The sequence below is a fragment of the Littorina saxatilis genome, linkage group LG8, assembly GCF_037325665.1.
Source record: "Littorina saxatilis isolate snail1 linkage group LG8, US_GU_Lsax_2.0, whole genome shotgun sequence".
Classification (NCBI taxonomy): domain Eukaryota; kingdom Metazoa; phylum Mollusca; class Gastropoda; order Littorinimorpha; family Littorinidae; genus Littorina; species Littorina saxatilis.
The window spans coordinates 66,355,951-66,377,468 of record NC_090252.1 but is presented as its reverse complement, the minus strand read 5'-3'; the positions used below and the strand labels follow the sequence as shown (position 1 = coordinate 66,377,468).

The following is a 21,518-nucleotide window of genomic DNA, read 5'->3' as shown; positions in this document are numbered from 1 at the left end:
AACAGCTTTTTAACAGAACCATTATGATATTACTTTATTAGTCATTTTTCAGGTGACAAAGATAACACAAGGCACAAGTGAATGAAATACTACTAATAGTATGACAGACTTCCGCAGGGGGTTAATCCTAAACAAGCAGTCTTGACATAGAATCATTCGATCCGGCCCATAACCAGGTCACAACAGTTGTGTTAGGGTATTGATACATTCCAGGGTTGTTCCTTCCCAGGCATGAAATTGCGTTTCATTTGAACCTTGCATGGGTTTTTCTTCTTTGAACAAAATGACTTTTGGTAGCAGTCCGACACTTCACAGATGTGTGCGTTATATCGGTAAACATAATTGTTGTTAATAATAGTTCAATACATTAATGTTATTTGCATTTTTGTATTTAGCTCATTATGATATTTAACACAGATCGAGACAATCATTGAGCCGTCGTTTTGATAGTTGAAAGCCCCATATTTGGTTCAACACGCGAATAACGTGTACTTTGCTATATCGGAACGGCAGATACGCAATCCCTTCATTTACTACGTATGGTTCACATAGTCTACATTTTGCATTCGTGTGGCTGTTTTGGATAATCTTGAGCGTTTTTTGTCAAGCTTTTTAAAATCTTATCTTGATTTGACAGCGAGGGAGAGAGAGAGAGAGAGAGAGAGAGAGAGAGAGAGAGAGAGAGAGAGAGAGAGAGAAAGAGAGAGAGAGACAGATAGACAGATAGACAGAGATAGAAAGAAAGAGAGAGAGAGAGAGAGGGAGAGAGAGAGAGAGACAGAGATAGAGAGAGAGAGAAAGAGAGAGAAAGAGAGAGAAAGAGAGAGAGAGAGAGAGAGAGAGAGAGAGAGAGAGAGAGAGAGAGAGAGAGAGAGAGAGAGACTAAAGTTTTAGGACAGTAATCGAAAACAAAAAATATATCAAACACAGAGAAAAACAAACAAATCACACAATCATTATCAATTTAGGAACGACATTTGTAATATATTTTAAACAAATGCTTAAATAATTGAAATCAGTAATAAAGAAGCAAAATGTAGCGGGAGAGGCAATATCTTAAGTACACATAATATAGAAATCTCCTTTATAAATAAATAAATAAATAAATAGTACATGTACACATCATTTTTCTTCATCTAGAAAGTAACAAAAATAGAATCGTACACATGCCGAAGTTAAGCGTGCTCGTCTGAATTATTGTGCAATAACGCTTAATTGATTGTGCAGGCAGTAATTCAGCTAATGTATGAGCTGTTTCTATCTTGACAAGTCCACCTCAAGCAGTTTCACAAGACTACGCAGGCAAGTTGCAATACACAATGTGTTGGTACCCCTTGGACAAGTTCCACACGTTACAACGAATACCTTCCTGTCTCGCTGGTACTGTCATTTCGAATTTGTTTTTAAAAATTGTGGTACCTTTTGTTTAATTTGCCAGAATCGGCCTGTCTTTTTTGTGTTCACAAGTCAATGTCCGTCACTGAAATCGACCTGATAGCTTTCCTGAAGTGGAGCGCAAAGCGGGTTGGCTCATTTAAGAGCAGGCCGAATAGTGCACATGACTGTGCAATTACACAAAATCGGAAACATGGCAAAGCAAAAACCATGAGCTAATGCACACATGCATCTAATCATAACACGTGAGTTACTATTGTTGAGTTATGAAATTCTTACTTTTTTTCTCTCATCAATGAGCTTGTGTATATGATGAAACAACTTGAATTGTTTTCTTTTTCCTTTCCTTTTTATATTTAGTCAAGTTTTGACTAAATATTTTAACATCGAGGGGAAATCGAAACGAGGGTCGTGGTGTATGTGCGTGTGTGCGTGTGTGCGTGTGTGTGTGTGTCTGTGTGTGTGTGTAGAGCGATTCAGACTAAACTACTGGACCGATCTTTATGAAATTTGACATGAGAGTTCCTGGGTATGAAATCCCCGAACGTTTTTTTCATTTTTTTGATAAATGTCTTTGATGACGTCATATCCGGCTTTTCGTGAAAGTTGAGGCGGCACTGTCACGCCCTCATTTTTCAACCAAATTGCTTGAAATTTTGGTCAAGTAATCTTCGACGAAGCCCGGACTTCGGTATTGCATTTCAGCTTGGTGGCTTAAAAATTAATTAATGACTTTGGTCTTTAAAAATCTGAAAATTGTAAAAAAAAATAAAAATGTATAAAACGATCCAAATTTAAGTTCATCTTATTCTCCATCATTTGCTAATTCCAAAAACATATAAATATATTATGTTATATTCGGATTAAAAACAAGCTCTGAAAATTAAATATATAAAAATTATTATCAAAATTAAATTGTCCAAATCAATTTAAAAACACTTTCATCTTATTCTTTGTCGGTTCCTGATTCCAAAAACATATAGATATGATATGTTTGGATTAAAAACACGCTCAGAAAGTTAAAACAAAGAGAGGTACAGAAAAGCGTGCTATCCTTCTTAGCGCAACTACTACCCCGCTCTTCTTGTCAATTTCACTGCCTTTGCCATGAGCGGTGGACTGACGATGCTACGAGTAGGCCTATACGGTCCTGCTGAAAAATGGCATTGCGTTCAGTTTCATTCTGTGAGTTCGACAGCTACTTGACTAAATATTGTATTTTCGCCTTACGCGACTTGTTTTTTATTTACCCCCATGGGATTTCTTGAATAAATCCTTTTCCTTTAATTTTATCTTATTGTATACACCTGGGCTGCTGAACATGATCGCTTACACGAGAAAGAATATACGTTTTATCCTACATAGGTCAGAGAGACCACTCATGAGATAACAATATCGTTCAAACAACACGTGTGTATATGTGACCCTCCACCACGAAATGAGTCGCATGTCACCTCGCGCGGTTCTGTCTGATAACAGTGTGAGGGTCACCTTAGTCACAGGCTTATAATTCAAACAGTTTTCGCTCTTTTCTAAAACGGTTTTCGCCACTGGATAGAGCATAACAAACTCTTTAGGAAAATGTAAAAATATGAAAATCATGCAAAGGTGACATGCGACTCATTCCGTGGTGGAGGGTCACATATGACAAGCAAGTCTGATTTCTCACTTCTTATGATGCCAAAGTCACCAAGGCAAACGTCATAATGGAAACACTTTTGCGCCTGCTGTTTACCCTGGAAGAGTTTTGTTTAACTAACACGTCACGCTACACTTTCTAAAGTGACGTTTCTTTGCTTTGACGTGAAAGATTGCACGAGGCTTTGGAAGAGATCGAGGTTCCAAAAGAAGCGTCTTCAATTTGTACGCCTCGACTGCAGGACGTTTTGAGTAAAATGTACGTAAGTACAGTTTGTAGAATAAACAGAATACTGCATGGCTTGCTGTGTAGTACCACGTTTACATTCATTGCTTTTTACAAATATTAAAAAAACTCCCTTTTGCTCGCAGTTGAATATTTGAAAAAAGCAACCAAACCTGGTACGACACAGCAAGCCATGTAGTATTCTCTATACAGACAAAGTATTGGAAAAAATCCTGTTTTCTGTGTGAAGAGTGTTTTTTTTATCGCATACCAGGAACACTTGGATTCAAGATAATTATACTGTATCGGCACACTATTACACAGTTTATCAGGTATAATTAAAAAAGTATTTTCGAAAAGAAAAAAAGATTAACAGTAAACATGTTCTCATTCACGGCAAAATAATTATTGATCATGAAAAGTAGGAAGATCGTGTGTTTATTTTTGGCATATTAAGCCTAGGATTCGCAAATATAAGCACTATGCTTGAAAACATTTCGCAAATATCAAATAGTGTACATATAATTATAACGCCATCAATTATGTTTTGTTTCAACCAACAAGGGAGGAACGCATCTCGCGATCCTAAACTATGAGGCTTTGTGTTACTGTGTTGTGGGACATCACTTTTGTGGGATCAATAAAAAGAAAGAGAGAGAGAGAGAGAGAGAGAGAGAGAGAGAGAGAGAGAGAGAGAGAGAGAGAGAGAGAGAGAGGATAATATTAGATAAGATTAGATAAAATCAGATACGATATGATCAGATCAGATCAGATCAGACCAGAAAAAATCAGATACGATCAGATAAGATAAACAATACAATACGATTCGATACAATACAAACATTCTTTATGTATTACAACGGCAGTGATAAAAGAGAAAAGTCGTTGCTTTAATTTCTACTACCATCCCTCGCCCTAAAGAGGGTTAACAATAGTAATAAACACTACAAGTCAGTTATGTTCAACTACTTTGTCTAAAATGACGTCATGGCATGCTAAAAGGCGGGTTTGAAGTCGTTTTAGCGGATGATTGTAGACACACACACAAAACAACAAGTCGCGTAAGGCGAAATTACTACACGCACGAAACTGAACGCACTGCATTTTTTTCACAATGACCGTAGTCCGCCGCTCGTGGAAAAGGCAGTGAAATTAACGAGCTTGTTTAGCGCGGGGGTGGTTGCGCTGTGCTGCATAGCACGCTTTTCTGTACCTCTCTTCGTTTTAACTTTCTGAGCGTGTTTGTAATCCAAACATATATCTATATGTTTTTGGAATCAGAAACCGACAAGGAATACGATGAAGTTGTTTTTAAATCGATTCCGGAAATTTTGTTTTAATCATAATTTTCATATTTTTAATTTTCAGAGCTTGTTTGTAATCCAAATATAACATATGTATATGTTTTTGGAATCAGAAAATGACGAAGAATAAGATGAAATTATTTTTGGATCGTTTAATAAAAAATAAAATTAAATTACAAGTTTTCGATTTTTAATGACCAAACTTATTCATTAGTTCTTAAGCCACCAAGCTGAAATGCAATATCAAAGTTCGGCCTTCGTCGAAGATTGCTTTGCCAAATTTTTAATCAATTTGATTGAAAAATGAGGGTGTGACAGTGCCGCCTCAACTTTTACAAAAAGCCGGGTATGACGTCATCAAAAGTATTTATCGAAAAAATGAAAAAAACATCCGGGGATATCATTCCCAGGAACTCTCATGTCAAATTTCATAAAGATCGGCCCAGTAGTTTTAGTCTGAATCGCTCTACACACACACACGCACAGACAGACAGACACACACACACATACACACACACACACACACACACACACACACACACACACACACACACACACACACACACACACACACACACACACACACACACACATACACCACGACCCTCGTCTCGATTCCCCCTCTATGTTAAAATATTTAGTCAAAACTTGACTAAATGTAAAAACAAACACAAACTGGTACATTACAATGTCTCACAAATGTATTGCCTTCATATTTTCGGAGGTAAGTGCTAACACATTACGTAAGATGCACATTGAATCTTAAGTTACTTCAGATATTAACAAAGCTGTTATGTGACATGCCAAATAGAGAGTTTTGAAAACACAGATGAATCGTGTCAGACTGAACAGAAATAATCAGGCGTTAAGAGAAACGAAAGCTTCACATCAAAATGCAATTAATTTCATGTTGAAATCCTCACATATGTCATGTCGGATTAAGACTGTACATATGCAATTGAAGTTATCTGGCAGTTCTGTTATTGATTTTTAAGAATAAACAACATTGTTTAATCTGCAAAGACCTACCGAAATTACTAAAATTGTTCTAGCATGTCACGCAGCAGTATTTCTCTTGTCTCAAATGATTCCGTGTATATTTTACAACATGTGTGATCACAAATCACCGAAAGTTTAAGGGCAATGCAGAGTTCATAAAAAGTACAGTGTTGTTGTCTTATTACCCACTTAACGACTTCTAAAACCACATTGAGTGGCTCCTGATAGGAATGAAACATACACCGTTCAGCCAAAACGTAAAAAGTTAGACAATATATGAAAATAAAACTATTGTTTTGAATAATAATAATAATAATAATAATAATAATAATAATAATAATAATAATAATAATAATAATAATAATAATAAGAACATTTATATAGCGCTAAATCAAAAACTTTCGTTAAAAAGGCTTGCTCTAAGCGCTTGACATCTAAATACTCTACTTGCCAAAAAGAGTACATGGAAATGTCTGTTCCTGTAAACTTTTATGACGGAAATGTAATCTATAGGGTATGTAGAGTCAAATTAGCTTGGTTGCCTAAAGATGCACTTTGGGAAATTCTCACAATCCAAGATGGCCGCCCAACGGTCATCTTGAAGATGGTCAATATATAACTTTTGACCCAGATGGGCTAAAGAGTCGTGTAATACCTCAATATAGGGGTTTTTGATGTCAGCGAGTTCATTTCTGAGGTTGGTTTGTCAATCCTGTCAACAGAATCCAAGATGGCCGCCAAGATGGCCGTCAAAATATCTAAAAACACATTTCTCGCCATATCTGGGTTTCTAAAGCAGCTAGATTCATGATCTTAGTGTTGACCATGTTTCCAAAGGCTGGGAAGCCGTTCTGATATCACCCAGATGCAAGATGGCTGCCAAGATGGCAGGTAAACGTCATTCACGCTGCACAGCGTGACATCCGCCTACTCATGAGTGACAAGACAATCGAAACTGCTGACAAGCTCCACGTTGTTCTGCAGAGGATATCCACAGAGGATGTTGCTGAGGAGGCGTTTGTTGTTGGCGTTCTTCATGATAGCTTCTCTGTGTGGGAGGGGGGTTGTGGGTGTCAGACGAAAGTCCTTTGATCCTTCCCCTGCCCTCCTCATCCTCTCGTGGTCCTTCGCAGTTGGGTGATTCTCATGGTACCTGTCAAACAACACCAGTTTCTGTGCTGCTGGAGGATAGCGGCTCAGTCGAGCGCCGAAACTCGCGACAAGATCTCCTGCTGTCCCCGCAACAGGCCACACAACATGGTACAGGAGCTGGCTGGCGTCGACCAGCACCACATCTGGTGCAGGTGCGTTGTTGACCGGCACACCAAGACACTTGACGAGCACAGCCTTGTCTCCTTTCCTCAAACACCCGAACTCGTCGATGAGAGATGGAGGTACGGGACTGAGCTCGTACTTGAAGATGTCTGTCGCCTTCACACCACGTTGTTGCCCAATGATCTGAAGCCGTACGAATAATGTTTCAATGTCAAAGATGGCCTTGTCTTTCACAACCACTACCTTTTTCATCTCCTGCATGGTCTTCACTTTCCTCTCGATTGGGCCATGGAATGTGCCGTGAAGCGAAGCGGCGAACTGCTCACTTTGAGTGCTGCCGATCTTCAGTGCATCTTGGACATTTACTATTGCTGGCGCGATCTGCCCGTTGACGATGTTGTACAGGTCAGTGGACTCAACAATGAGAGGGTGCGAGTGCTTCTGCAGTTCCTCTGCAATCTTCGTCCGGTCTGCTGCGTCCATCGCTCGTCTTCTTTTACCTTCCTCTTTGTGCTTGCTCTCCTTCTGTCCATCCCCACCATCGAGACCCATCGGCTTTTCTGAAAGTTGCCTCTTTTAACTGGATGCTAACATGTTCTTTCAGATAAAAGACAAACAATATGGCGTTTTCCTTATTTTTGTGTGACATTGATTTGAGCGTGAATGACGTTTACCTGCCATCTTGCATCTGGGTGATATCAGAACGGCTTCCCAGCCTTTGGAAACATGGTCAGCACTAAGATCATGAATCTAGCTGCTTTAGAAACCCAGATATGGCGAGAAATGTGTTTTTAAATATTTTGACGGCCATCTTGGCGGCCATCTTGGATTTTGTTGACAGGATTGACAAACCAACCTCAGAAATGAACTCGCTGACATCAAAAACCCCTATATTGAGGTATTACACGACTCTTTAGCCCATCTGGATCAAAAAATATATATTGACCATCTTCAAGATGACCGTTGGGCGGCCATCTTGGATTGTGAGAATTTCCCAAAGTGCATCTTTATGCAACCAAGCTAATTTGACTCTACATACCCTATAGATTACATTTCCGTCATAAAAGTTTACAGGAACAGACATTTCCAGGTTTCATACATGACATAGAAGGCTTGCTGGTAGACTAAAACTAAAACGTCATTCACACTCTTTACAATGATGTACAAGAACTTCATGTCACACTCTTTCATTCAGTATAGCACCATTCACATTTCTTTGTTCTTTCCAGTGACATACAAAACGTGTTCTGTTCAGAAGATTTTGACTTTGTTGTTGATTATAACACGGGAACCTTGCATTTGTGAATGTGATTTTGAGGGGTGTTTGTGTTGAAGGTTTTAATGTACAGACCAGCTTTTGTGTCGGTCCGAGGGGGAGCATATCGTCTTTTGTTTCATATTTATTGACCAAGGCCGAAGGCCGCGGTCAATAAATATGAAACAAAAGTCGACATGCCCCCCGAGTCATCATTTTTGTCATCATTTTGGTAGTGAGAAAATAAGTGCACAATCAACCCAGGGAGCTATGCTTTGAAACACGGGTTCCGTGCTGATAACCACACGAGTCCCGGTTTGATAACCACTGGCAATCAAAGCTGGCGTGTGAAAGCAACTTTCTGTGTTTTTGAGTTCATTAAATGTTGGGATGAATATGTCAGGTTTGAGGATGCACAGTTCTGTAGGTTCATCTCGGTATTCCACCCCCTCGGCTTTCTGTTGTAAATATTAAGCTGAGTGATCGAATGTGGAAGCTACGTTTGGTCAAAGGTCACAGAAGATTTGCGTCGTGCAGCGAAGGAAAGATTCGCGATCTTGTTTTCGACTCAGTACCTCTTTGTTTTTCATTAGACCTGTCATTCTGCTTGCTCGGCTTTGTTAGATGTTTGCATATCTTGTTGCTATTTTCTTTGCTTTTATTATTGTTTCTTATTTGGGCTTCGTTTATCGATACAACGTCTTGTGCACGGGTCAAAATGTGTGTCAGGGGTCGTTTTACTTGAACTTGACGTTCGTGTTTCTCCGAACGTCTGTGTATCCGCGGGCCTCTCCGTCTGGAACGCCCTGCCGCTTGAGCTTCGCCAGAGCCCCTCTCTTGAACTGTACCCACGGAATACGCGCTATATAAGCTTCATATTGATTGATTGTATCGAAACACAGATACACGCACTCCATGACTCTGTAAGAAGACAAAACATATCGCTAGGTTACATTTGTTTTTGATGAATCTATGACCTTTCATGAAGTAGTTGTTTTTTTGTTTACTTTTGCCAGTTTGCCAGTTCGTTTTTGGAACTTTGCAAAGCAGTGTCGTGTCGTCTGTTTAGGTCTGGGGAAACACCAATGAAAAGAGCCGAAGAATCCCCGAGCGTTTCTATTGGGTTTGCTTTTGATTATCCATGTATATCCTGCTTCCTGCAACTATGGTAACCGGGGATTTATTGCCTGGGGAACATGAGATTTATTTCCCAGGTGCTTGTGAATGAAAACTCGTGAAAATGATGACAATATTAGTTATCGTTAGATTTGACTGTGATATCAACATTTATCAGTCTGAATGTCGAGATAGCTGAAATCATATCAGATCGAGGCGTAAGCCGACATCTGATAGGCCCTATGATTCAGCCTTTCGAGACATTCAGACTGAAACATTTTGATATCACAGTCAAATCTAACGATAACGATTTTATCGCAAACGATTTCGGAACAGTAGGAACCATTAACCCGAGTCTGAAGAAGTCAGACAAACGCAAGGGAGGCTACTGCCATGTATCTAATGTTGGAAATGTTGGATTGTCTTTTCCTGCTTTCGCAACTTTGCTGCTCTTACTTTTATTTTTTAGTAACTGTTTCTTTTTCTCAGACAAAAATTAATAAGGTATTTAAAAAGAAAAAAAGAACAAAAATATACGGTCGAAACAGATCACAAAGGCTAACAAGTTCAGTGGAGTTGGAAGGAACAGCGAAGAATGTCCCAGTTACTTCATCAGTCGTAGACTTATTGACTGTGCGACAGTGTCAGTGAAGTCCTCTGGCTCAGTTTATGTGCCCAAGAACGCTTCCAGGTATTTGTCGGTGTCGACGGACTGCATAATAACGTTGTCGAAGCTCAGTACCGCTGAGTGCAGACGACGCATCCAAAATGGCGTCCTTCGACGGCACTGTGACTGTGTGAAAGATGCTGAGGGTTTTTCGGTTGATGTTATATGGCTACGACTAAGAAGGGTGCACAATGGTTCATGTAGGTGCGAACTGTTTAAATCGGCTGCTCATTTTCTTCCTTTTTGTGAGTGATGTGCGCTGAAACACTGCAAGATATCTCACATTTGTCTGAGTACTGGTACTTTCAAGGTCAGCTTTGTTTATGGCTGTTCCACCCACCTCAGTCGGTAAGACTGTAACATTCTTTTCTACTACTTCTCTGTTAAAGCTAGGTGAGAAAAGTTTGTTGTTATTCATTGCACAGCTTGATCTTTCTGATGCAATTACTTTCCTTTTATAAATCTGTGATTTAAAAAAAGGGAGACATTTGTTGGGTGAGATTTGTTTCTTCAAAATTAAAATTGATAAACTACTTCCTGCACGATATCAAATTCACTGGGAACTTCCTGCGCGATATCAATTGATATACAGTTCCTAGTTTACCAATGACAACAGCTGTTTTTGTCATGTGATCAGTAAAAATGCGATAATGCCTTATGTAACCTCATTATATTATGTTTGTTGAATGTTGTGGGGAAATGGAAAGCCTTTCCATTCATTCAACTGGTAGTACAAATAACGGTCTTATTACAAAGATCTGCTCCTAAACCTATCTGCCTAGATTGTATTTGTATTGCGGGTAGTATAATATATATATATATATATATAAGTCTGTTGTTCAAGGGATTCGACCTGATCCCTGATTCAAAGAGATGGCATTTGACGAGGGGAACTATCCTTAGCGGATTATGACTTTATTCAGTTATTCTGCAGAAAAACAGAAATGCTGGAGAAAAACTGTTTGTTTCTGCAGCATTTCTGCATAATGTCATCTTTCGCCGAAGCAACGGGTTTTTCTGGAGCAAAACATTTTACTGCAGTAAAATTAAAATCAAAAATGCTGCAGTAAAACGGTGCTGTTGTTTTACTGCAGAAAACCTGTTTACACTTTTTCTGCAGCATTTTGTACTGGTTCATTATAATGTTGGAGCACGCGAGCCTCCCTCTGTCGAGAGATGGACTCATCCAGAATTACCAATAGTTGTGCGTGACACGAATCCCAGGGGGCGACGAATACAAACGCTACTTTACAAGGTCGTTCGTTTTTCTCCAGAAAAACTGTCACAGACTATTCTGAAGAAAAAGTTAATCGCAATAATGCTGCAGAAAACCAAGTAAACATTATGCTTCAGAAAAACTGTTTTACTGCAGTAAAAAAAACGTTGCTTCGGCGAAAGATGACATTATGCAGAAATGCTGCAGAAAAGACAGTTTTTCTCCAGCATTTCGGTTTTTCTCCAGAATAACTGAATAATGTCATAATCCGCCAAGAGCCAGTACAAAATGCTGCAGAAAAAATGTAAACAGGTTTTCTGCAGTAAAACAACAGCACCGTTTTACTGCAGCATTCTTGATTTCAATTTTACTCCAGTAAAATGTTTTGCTGCAGAAAAAAAACGCTGCTTCGGCGAAAGATGACATTATGCAGAAATGCTGCAGGAAAGAACGGTTTTTCTCCAGTATTTGTCTTTTCTGCAGAATAACTGAATAAAGTCATAATCCGCTAAGGATAGGGAATCATTTGTGCCTGTTTTAACACAACTGGAAAACGACACTTGTCTATACACATATTGACAATGCATGAGGACACTCGTGTACCTCCCACCCTCCACGACCCCAACATTTTGTTCTGATATACTATACTGTCTTGGTGGTTTCGGATAATTATCTTTGCTAGGCTTTCCCACTTTTTAAGCGTAAGTTGTAATTTATTAACTGTGAGTTGTATGAAGATATAAAGAAGATGATTTGAAAGTGTTGAACTGTATTCGTGTTTATGTTACATCTAGTATGTTTCCTTCCAGGAATATACAATTGTATACTAATTTTAGCGCATACAACCAAATTGGAACGGTGGAAGGGAGATACTTTTTTTTTTAAATCAACCTTGCGCGTATACTACCGGAAAGGTGAAAGAGGGATCATTTGAAAGACATACAACAATAACTCATTTTGTCTTTCAAACCTTTTAAACCAAAAATGTTTCCCACAGGAAACGTAAATGTTTCTCTTGATTTCTGTTATTGTGTTTTTCGTTGTTTGTTTCGTTTAACAATTGCATTAGTGCAAATGTAAGCACAATTTATGATCGCTTGCACATAGCATTGTTCACTCCAATAAAGTGAACTGAACGGCAACCATTTTATGTATGACTACCTGAAATTTGATTGAAAGGGTACACATGCTTTTGTGTTTGTATGTGTAGTTGTTATTCACGTCAATAGTCTTTAGCTCCCCGTTGCAGGGAATTTCCTGGTGATTCCTGTAAACCTCGGGTACCAGCATTTACAGACGACCTAAAGAAAAAGAAAACAAACAAATGTTGTTCATCACACACGCATTGTCTTTGTGATAACGCTAACTAAAATTAATGAGGGATTTATTTATCAGTCCGTTACATGGACATCTGCACTTTTTAGGAGTGATGTATTTCAATGATATGTTACTGTTTTAACGAAAAACGAAAATAACAACAACAAAAACGTCTTCACTTGTCGCCAGCAGCTTAGGTACGTTGTTTGTTTGTTTATTTGTTTGTTATTTGGTTGGTTGTTTGTATGCGTTTGTTCTTTCTGTTTGTCTGTTTCGTGTTAAAGAAGATGTTTAAGTCAGTGAGGAGGAGAAACAGGAAGTTGAGAAGTAAGAAGAAAAATAGATGGAACGGCAATAAACAAACACCTGAATCGTCTGCTGTAGCTGCAGCGTTGCCATATTCTGAAGGAAGTTGGGAATAAACGGACGTAAGGCCGATGTCACCCGACTGAAGCGACTCGAAGGCTCCAAACGAAGGATTGTTCCCTGAAAGTGTGACAGGAATGAATGTATTATCGTATTGACATTTAGCTATATATCTGAAATGTTAACACATTATTGGCGTTTGGCACTTGAGGTAGAACACAACATTTATAAGACCAAAAAGGTTTAAACTCGTGTGCGTCTTTTTTTGCAGCCTTGCCTTAACGACAGGGTCTTCGCATTTCCGTTCCTCTTAGCATAAGACATCAAGCAAAACAAGCACAAGAACAACAACAACAACAAGAACAACAACAACAGTAACAATGAATATAAACACAAGTTCATGACAAACTGCCAAGTTACAGACTCAAGAAAAGACACCAAAGAAACAATGAAACAAAAGGTAAACAAAGAAAGTGATCTCTACATCCTACTGCCCCAGAAGTGTTGTTGGCAACGCTGTCGTCTATGTTCTGTTGAGCATCGTGTTGGCTGTTTTCTCTGCCGGGCCTTTTGTTTCTGTTACTTTTCACTGGAAAAACAACAACAACGATATAAATTTGGCATCTGCAACAACAACGAGTAAATAAAATAAAACCAACCCTTCGATGGTAATGATTATTCTGCTGTTGCTGTTGCTGTTGCTGCTGCCGCTGCTGCTGCTGCTGCTGCTGATGTTGATGATGATGATGATGATGATGATGATGATGATGATGATGATGATGATGATGATGATGATGATGATGATGATGATGTTGATGATACGTTGAGGTAGTTATAGTAGAAGTAGTAATAGTCGTTGTAATACAAGTACCAGAAGTAGTAGGGGTATTTAATTTTAAAACTAGAATAACATGTCCGGAGAAAAAACACACCTCAATAACTGTCTTGTCAGGTGTTTGCACTATTTGACTGCTTGCAATTTGTTCTTTACACTGAAATATGATAATGTTTCTCATTATTATGCAAAGAAAGTGTACTACAGTACTACAGACTAGCTGGTACATGTATTTGTTAATGTTTGCACCTACAGTAGCAAAATACGAGGTTGAAAAAAAGACACTTTGGATGCTGAAAAAAGAAAACAAAAACATCCATACCCTTCTTTCTTCTGATCACGAAGACGACGGCGACAATGATAACAACAACAGCAATCACACCAAGGACAACACCAATTATTGCTCCTGTGGAAAAACTGGTCGAAGACGTTTCAGGTGTCACTGTAACAATCAATGTCAATTTCAAAATATCTTAGCAAAGCTTTACATAGTTTAATTGAGTATCACACGAGCCAAAGATACTTCTCAGTGTCAGTGCATTTATGTCGTCTTCATAGGTGTCCATGAGGGATAACAAAAAACGTCCGCATATGCGTCTTTATGTGTTTGTTTGTGTGTTCGTTTGTGCATTTCTTTATTTCTTCCTTCTTTTCTTTATTTGCTCATTTGTTTGTTTGATTGGTGGACTGGCCATTAACTAAAAATAGCTTTCACCAGGCTATATTTTGAACACAACATCATGTGCCTAGCTGTACTTTGTTGACAACATTATCCTGATGTATAGCAGCCCCCGTGTTTTTGTCCGTTGTTTTTAAGGTTCCTTTTGAAAAGTACCAGGTCATGGTTTCAAAGTCTGTTCTAAATCTTACCGTGAATTTGTCACAAACAGCAGGTCTGATGCAGGGGCGAGAGAGAGAGAGAGAGAGAGAGAGAGAGAGAGAGAGAGAGAGAGAGAGAGAGAGAGAAAGAGAGAGAGAGAGAGATAACTCAGAACTGTATTACACAAGGGTAAAGGTTTTAGGCTTAGCCTAATCTTCCAATCTGTCCTTTCAACATAATGTCAGCAGACGACAAGTCTAAAACAAAACCAATCAAAAAACAAAACATAGCTCGCAGCTATGCATCGTTAAACGGTGCCATTAAAAGGCAATTTATATTCAAGAAGAAGGGATAGGGGGTCAATGAAGTACGCATTCAGATTCACTACGCCTGCAAATACAATTTTTTTAAAAAACTTAAGAGCACATTGCATACATAATCAGAATACTCCATAAAAACTAGATTTCAGCTAGGGGGCAGTTTAGATTGTCATTAGGTGTGTGTGCACCTGCCTTTTAAAGATGTGGATCATTTGATTCCAATTGGTGCAGAGTTTCACAGAGATGATCCTGAAAGGGCAAAGCTTGATTTATAAAGATATATACGAGGAAGTGTTGGGAGTGCATTTTGAGACCCATACCTCTTCGTAACGTGTGTAAAATACGATTGCACATATTTGTGCACATCACCATGAACTATTTTAAATATAAAGACAGCCTTATTGTATGCAAGATGGGTTTTGAGGGGAAGGAATTTAAGGCTGTTTAACTTCATTTCTGTAGACATGTGCGATTCATGCAGGATATATGAAGCTTAGCAGCAGGACAGTACAAAGAATTGAGTATCAACAAGTGAACATCACTGCAGCCATCCCACAATTTTGAAGCAAAATTAATATGAGGCATTATGTGAGCATGAACAAACATTTTTTTTTTTTTTTTTTTACAGTATAGACCGGATGTATAAAACACCGGATGTATGAAAGTCTGGATGTATGAAAGGGGTAGGCAGGGTCCCGGCAGAAGCTACTCTTTGTTATTACTTAGAATTTTCCGGTTGTATGAAAATCGGATGTATAAAAGTCCGGTTGTACGAAAGCAAATCTCTGGTCCCGAGCAGCACAAATGCGTTGTTGCAAGACCGGTTGTAAGAAAACGAAAGTAGACCCAAGTCACCAAAGTGTGGTAAGAGTAATTTCCCTTCCATAGCGACTCGAACTTCTCCTACCATTTTGAGCGGGTGGTGTCCACAAAGGTAGTCTAAATGAGGATGCCCTGAAAACTTCCCCACCAACTGATTTTTATCCATATTCTATAGCTGTCAACGAGTTGTTCTGTTTAATTTGTTTCTCCATTCAATCATTTTTTTTAACCTGTTACAAATTCGTCACGAAGACCCATACAAGCCCAGAAGGCATTTTTGTTACATTTATAACCAGAGACATTGGTCATGGATGTGAATCAGTTGTTATCTTTTTATGTTTTTTTTATGTTGTTGTATTTTAAGTACCTGAGTAAAATCGACCTGTCTAAAGGGTACTGGCAGGTGCCCATGAAGGAGCAGGATCGTCCCAAGACAGCGTTCACGACCCCTGAGGGTCAATTTCAGTGGTTAGTGATGCCATTTGGGCTCAAGACGGCCGGAGCTGTGTTCAGTAGAATCATGCGGAAACTATTGTCGCCCCTGAACATGTCGCGAGATGGGGTGCAGGTAGTTTCGAAATCGACAAACCGCCAGCCGCGGTGTGTAGTGTGTCCGTGTTCGTGACCGCATTGCGGGGAGCACGTGAATTTGGTGCGTCGCTAGCGCTCACCCGTCGTCTGCGCTCATCGCTGAATTGGATTCGGGGCAGAAGCCAAAGAACTTTGGAAGCAGTAACACCTCGATTGTGTGTTCTGGAATGTGGCGCGACTGCTGTCGGCCCAAGTACGTGGTGTGACTCATGTCAACCCGGTCAAGTTTTCAACATTATTGTTGACGTCGGCTTTGCCGTGAAAAGGGAAATATTCACCAGGGGAAGGATAGAGGTTCTTCCATGTGAGTATTTTTGTGCGTGTAAATGTCTTCTGTTTTCCACGTGTTTTGGTCTCTAGTTTGTGTTGTAGGTCGGGTGGAGGGTGGTAAAAGGGAGGTAGAATTTAGCTCATGGCCTTTTCACTTTATTTCATTCCCCCTTCATTGTCATTCACGCTCATTTTGGTTATCATTCCATGCTCTGAAATAAGCGTGTTTTTCTGGTTGGAAAATGTTACATGAATTTGTGAAATGAGTCTAAAGTTGCAAGACTTGCAAGTGACAGTAAGGTTGATTTTTGGTCACACACTGCAGTTCGCTTTTGTGTAAATATTATGGAGTGACCTCTGTTTTGTTTGTTGGATAAACTCTTTTTGCCTTGTGAATCATTTCGCATTTGAGTACCATGTGTTCTAATTATGGCCTTGTAGGCCTGTGTTTTTCTTTCATTTATTTGTCGAGCACGGCCTCATCTGCAACTGAAAGGGGTGCCTGCGTGGAGCTTCATCACAAGGGCGAGATTGTCGTCTGGAGTCCCGCTGCCCGTCGTTGGCCGTCCTCGCTGTCGCCATCATCCATCGTCATCGCCACCCACCCTGGCACCGACATCGTCTTGTCATCTGTCGTCATCTACTCGTCTGTCATCATCGCCGTCACTGCTTCCCTGACAGTGCAGGCTGTTCGTCGTTCTCAGCGCACTGGGTCAGGGGAGGCCATCATCTATAGTCAGTGTCTGTTCGTCTTCCTCTTTCCCCCTTCATCAGTTCTGCCCAACGCTTGCAGACAGGGGTCGAAGGAGGGGGAGATATCTACATCGTGTCTATTCGTCTTCCTCTTTCCCCCTTCGTCGGTACTGCTCAACGCCTGCAGTAAAGGGGTAGAAGGAAGGGGAGATGTTTCATCCTCTGTTCATCTGTCTAACCTCTTTCAACGTTACTGCTCAACGCTTGCAGTAAGGGGGTAGGCAGGGGAGATCATCATCTTCGCACTCACTCCGTGTCATCAGCGCAAGCATCTAATTGGCGTTCGTCACACTCACCATTCGCATCTTGGCTGATTTAAAGGGAAGTAACTTTCACATGTCGTTCTAGCTTGAACAAGCGCCAGTCATTGCTCGAGGGTTTATAACCCAAGTTCGGCGTAGATACGTGGGTGAAGAACACGTTTGCACTTACCTTTAAGGCCGTACGTGTGGCATTGACGCACATTCAGCTACCTTAGTATTTCATTGACAAAAGTGACAGTTGTGTTGTTTATTTTTGCTTTCTCACATGTGTGCGTGGCCATATGTATGTCGTTGCCATAGTCACATGTATGTTGATGTGCAATTGTGTTGACATGATGTTTTGCCTCATCATCATTGCCGCCCCCCTTCATTCCTGATCATCAATCATCATCATCATCACTAACTTTCTTTGTGCAGCAGCAGAGCAGAGCCCAGCAGTTCCTGTTCTTTCCCCCATCATTTCATCAACATCCTTTCATTCTCATCCACTCATCCTTTATTTTCTAGCAGCAATAAAGTCTTCGTTTTGTTGAACTTTACCAATTGAGTTCCTGACTCCTTCTGTGTGAGAAGTTAAGGTCCTACCTATCAGGTTGGTCGCGACAGTAGGCTATAATCTCTAAATAGTAAAATAAAACGTAATTGATAATTTGGAACTAATGAAGTTAAATGCCATTCTGATAATCCTCGCTCCACGGCTATCGCCAGTTGTCTCTCTGACCGGACGCGAAAGTCCTACGCGAATCTATCAAAAGAAGAATACAGAGTGATCTCCCATAGCTGTCGTGCGCTAACCGTGTAACTGACAAAATATGACAAAACTGTTTTTTCATCTCAAACCCTAATCACAGACTTCACACATGTCTTCTATAAATATCTTGTGTCTGCGACCAATGGAAATGCTCTAATTTGTCACATGTTGTAAACGCTAACCGTGTATGTGCATGAGAGACGCGAGCAGGCGGGACGGAGCACACGGTTAGGCTCTCTCTCTCTTGACATATTATCACATTATTATGTACCACTTACACGGTTAGCTCTCTCTCTTGACTCTAACCGTGTAACTTCAGTCAGATTTTGTGGGATGAAGTTGCAGCCGTCGACAACGCGTTTTTTGAGGCTCCTGTAAAATCACTGATTCTGCAGTTGTACGGTTAGCACACGACAGCGACGAATATGTTGTTCATGAGCAGTGTTCGAGAGACGAAAATGATTGCAGATTGGCCGACTTCGACAGTCATCTCCGTTCTGTTCTTCACAGTTATGATAAAGACATCGTTTTAAGGTCAAAATAAGTCGAAATTTTGTGACTGCTGCCGGAAGGAGACCGTAATATATGGTTGCATCACTGTCCAAAATATCGTCTGCTCCAGCGAGGGCAGAAACCAAACAGTTGATTATCACGTGACACTTATGCCATATTTAGAGTTGTTTCCACAGTAAAATAATACATCCGCGAAAAATAGCTCGCTTGAAACTGTCTAAAATAAAACTTGCCAGACAAGGAAACTTAAGGCATCCTGTCAGGGAGAGAATGAGCCGAACTCATTTTGACCTGAGGTCAGGAACGACTCAAAGACTGAATTAATTTATAAATCAATAGCATCAATCATTATACATGCATTAACTTTCGTTTACTGAGAATGCGCCAAACAGACCTGAGAAAACTCCCACAGTGCACAGCAATATTGTTTTCTTCAGTTTTAAGTTATAATTCTTCATAATAGATCTGTGATAATGAATTTTACTCTATCATATCTGATACGACTGATACAATTCTAGGGCATACTCACTGACAATGTTCATCTTGTAAATTGCGGTGCCAGTTTTCCGCAGAACTGTATTCGTTGCATAACAAAACACTTCCCTGTCATGGTCTATGAGGCTGGGCTTGAAAGTGCATTTGTTCGTTGCATTTGCACACATGTTTACATTTGGCCAGGCATACACAGGACTCGGGTTCACATTCTTTGCCGTGCAGGTCAAGGTCAGATTCTTAGTCCCATCGGTAGCAAAGGACGACGGTCCCTCGATGACAGTGTCGTTGTCAGAAGGCCCATCTTGAAGACAGATAAAACAGAAATGTACCCACACACACACAAACAAACAAGCAAACACACGCACGCATCCACACACGCACGCACGCACACATACACGCACGTACGCACACACACACACAAACACACACACACACACACACACACACACACACACACACACACACACACACACTCAGACAGATGCAGAAGTAAAAATACTTCTTATTACATACACATTTCTAACTTGTTGGTTGTCCGGTTGAACTCCATTAACTGATTAGGTGCTTACAGCTCATTCTTGGTTTGGTTTAAACAGGTGGGTTTTTTTTTATTCAAATAATAACAAATAACAATGAGGTATACAATCAATCCCGTCGCGATATAACCTTGAATGGTTGAAAACGACGTTAAACACCAAATAAAGAAAGAAAGAAAGAATACAATCAATTAAACAAATGGAGCTAGGGCTCATTCATGTATTGAGTATACATAGCTAAAGATCATCAAACGATTTGCAATTTCCATGTAGGCGATTAATATATGAGTCACAGGTTTACTCACAAGCAACTTGCAGTGTGTAGATTGCTGTTTCATTGTTCATTCCTTCGGTCTGATTCAGGCAGGTGTAGTTTGTACCATTCTGCTCACGCCTAACATTGGGCACTAGCAGAGTAGGCCCGCTGGAATGCCCAGGCCAGGAGAAAGTTGAGTTTGCAGCGTCTGGAGATCCACAGGTACAGTTGAGAAGCTCGCCTTCAACTGTCATGCCTTCGAGGTTACTGTCGCTGTTGCATTGTGGCGTCGTTGAGACTAATGAGACATTAAATATAGTAATATAGTGTATTTCGATAGTCCGTCGGACCCGCCAAAGAACAAGAACAATGAATGTAAATCTGATTTCAGTGAGAGAAAAAACCCACAAAGACTATTGATTATTTTAGAAAATCCATTAGCATCATCACAGAAAAACTCTGGTAAGAAATATGTCTAGTATACCGACTCTTAGCAAGTGATAGTAGATATGTTAAAAATTGAGATCAACATGAGCTGCCATGCAAATGTGATAATTGTTTTCAGACATGTTTAGTCATTGGCTAAGAGTCAAAATATTCAGAATAACGGTTCTATTACCGATGACCACATGATCTCCGAAGTGATCGTGGGAGTAAAGATGCCGCCATTGTGGTTTCATCTGTTGCTAATGTGCTCTTCAGTACTGTGTGTGCACGGTGAAGTGTATTATAGAAGAAAGGAAAGCTTTGTTCAACCGGGTCTTATTTCAGATGACCTGTTTTACTATTGTAAAGGTTAGATCAGCAATAGTTTTTGTTTATCGCTTGACACATTTCACAGACAAGGGAACATTTTAAACTTAAAATATTATAGTAAGCTCAATCAAAGAACAAAGCTTTTTTTTTATATTTAGTCAAGTTTTGACTAAATATTTTAACATCGAGGGGGAATCGAAACGAGGGTCGTGGTGTGTGTGCGTGTGTCTGTGTGTCTGTGTGTCTGTGTGTGTGTGTGTGTGTAGAGCGATTCAGACTAAACTACTGGACCGATCTTTATGAAATTTGACATGAGAGTTCCTGGGTATGAAATCCCCGAACGTTTCTTTCATTTTTTGGATAAATGTCTTTGATGACGTCATATCCGGCTTTTCGTGAAAGTTGAGGCGGCACTGTCACGCCCTCATTTTTCAACCAAATTGGTTGAAATTTTGGTCAAGTAATCTTCGACAAAGCCCGGACTTCGGTATTGCATTTCAGCTTGGTGGCTTAAAAATTAATTAATGACTTTGGTCATTAAAAATCTGAAAATTGTAAAAAAAAAAAAAAATTTATAAAACGATCCAAATTTACGTTTATCTTATTCTCCATCATTTGCTAATTCCAAAAACATATAAATATGTTATATTCGGATTAAAAACAAGCTCTGCAAATTAAATATATAAAAATTATTATCAAATTTTATTTTTCGAAATCAATTGAAAAACACTTTCATCTTATTCCTTGTTGGTTCCTGATTCCA

At 39.7% G+C, this 21,518-nt stretch overlaps 1 protein-coding gene and 2 long non-coding RNA genes across 3 annotated transcripts in view; all 3 read right to left on the bottom strand.

The window, feature by feature from the left end:
- The window catches only part of LOC138974202 (uncharacterized), a 39,276-nt gene that overhangs the window by 16,170 nt on the left and 1,588 nt on the right, over positions 1-21,518 (bottom strand). The window contains exons 2-3 of the mRNA XM_070346917.1: positions 20,049-20,297; positions 19,242-19,508 (exon numbers count right to left, since the gene is read on the bottom strand). Of these exons, the coding sequence (XP_070203018.1) occupies positions 19,242-19,508; positions 20,049-20,297 (516 nt within the window). The remainder of the gene's footprint in view (positions 1-19,241; positions 19,509-20,048; positions 20,298-21,518) is intronic.
- On the bottom strand, positions 2,631-10,785 carry LOC138974200 (uncharacterized). The gene is made up of 2 exons (XR_011458342.1): positions 7,963-10,785; positions 2,631-5,996 (listed from the first exon to the last, which is right to left on the bottom strand). It is a non-coding gene; the product is annotated as an uncharacterized lncRNA (long non-coding RNA).
- On the bottom strand, positions 11,623-14,052 carry LOC138972443 (uncharacterized). Its single transcript, XR_011457614.1, has 4 exons — positions 13,932-14,052; positions 13,259-13,363; positions 12,775-12,894; positions 11,623-12,392 (listed from the first exon to the last, which is right to left on the bottom strand). It is a non-coding gene; the product is annotated as an uncharacterized lncRNA (long non-coding RNA).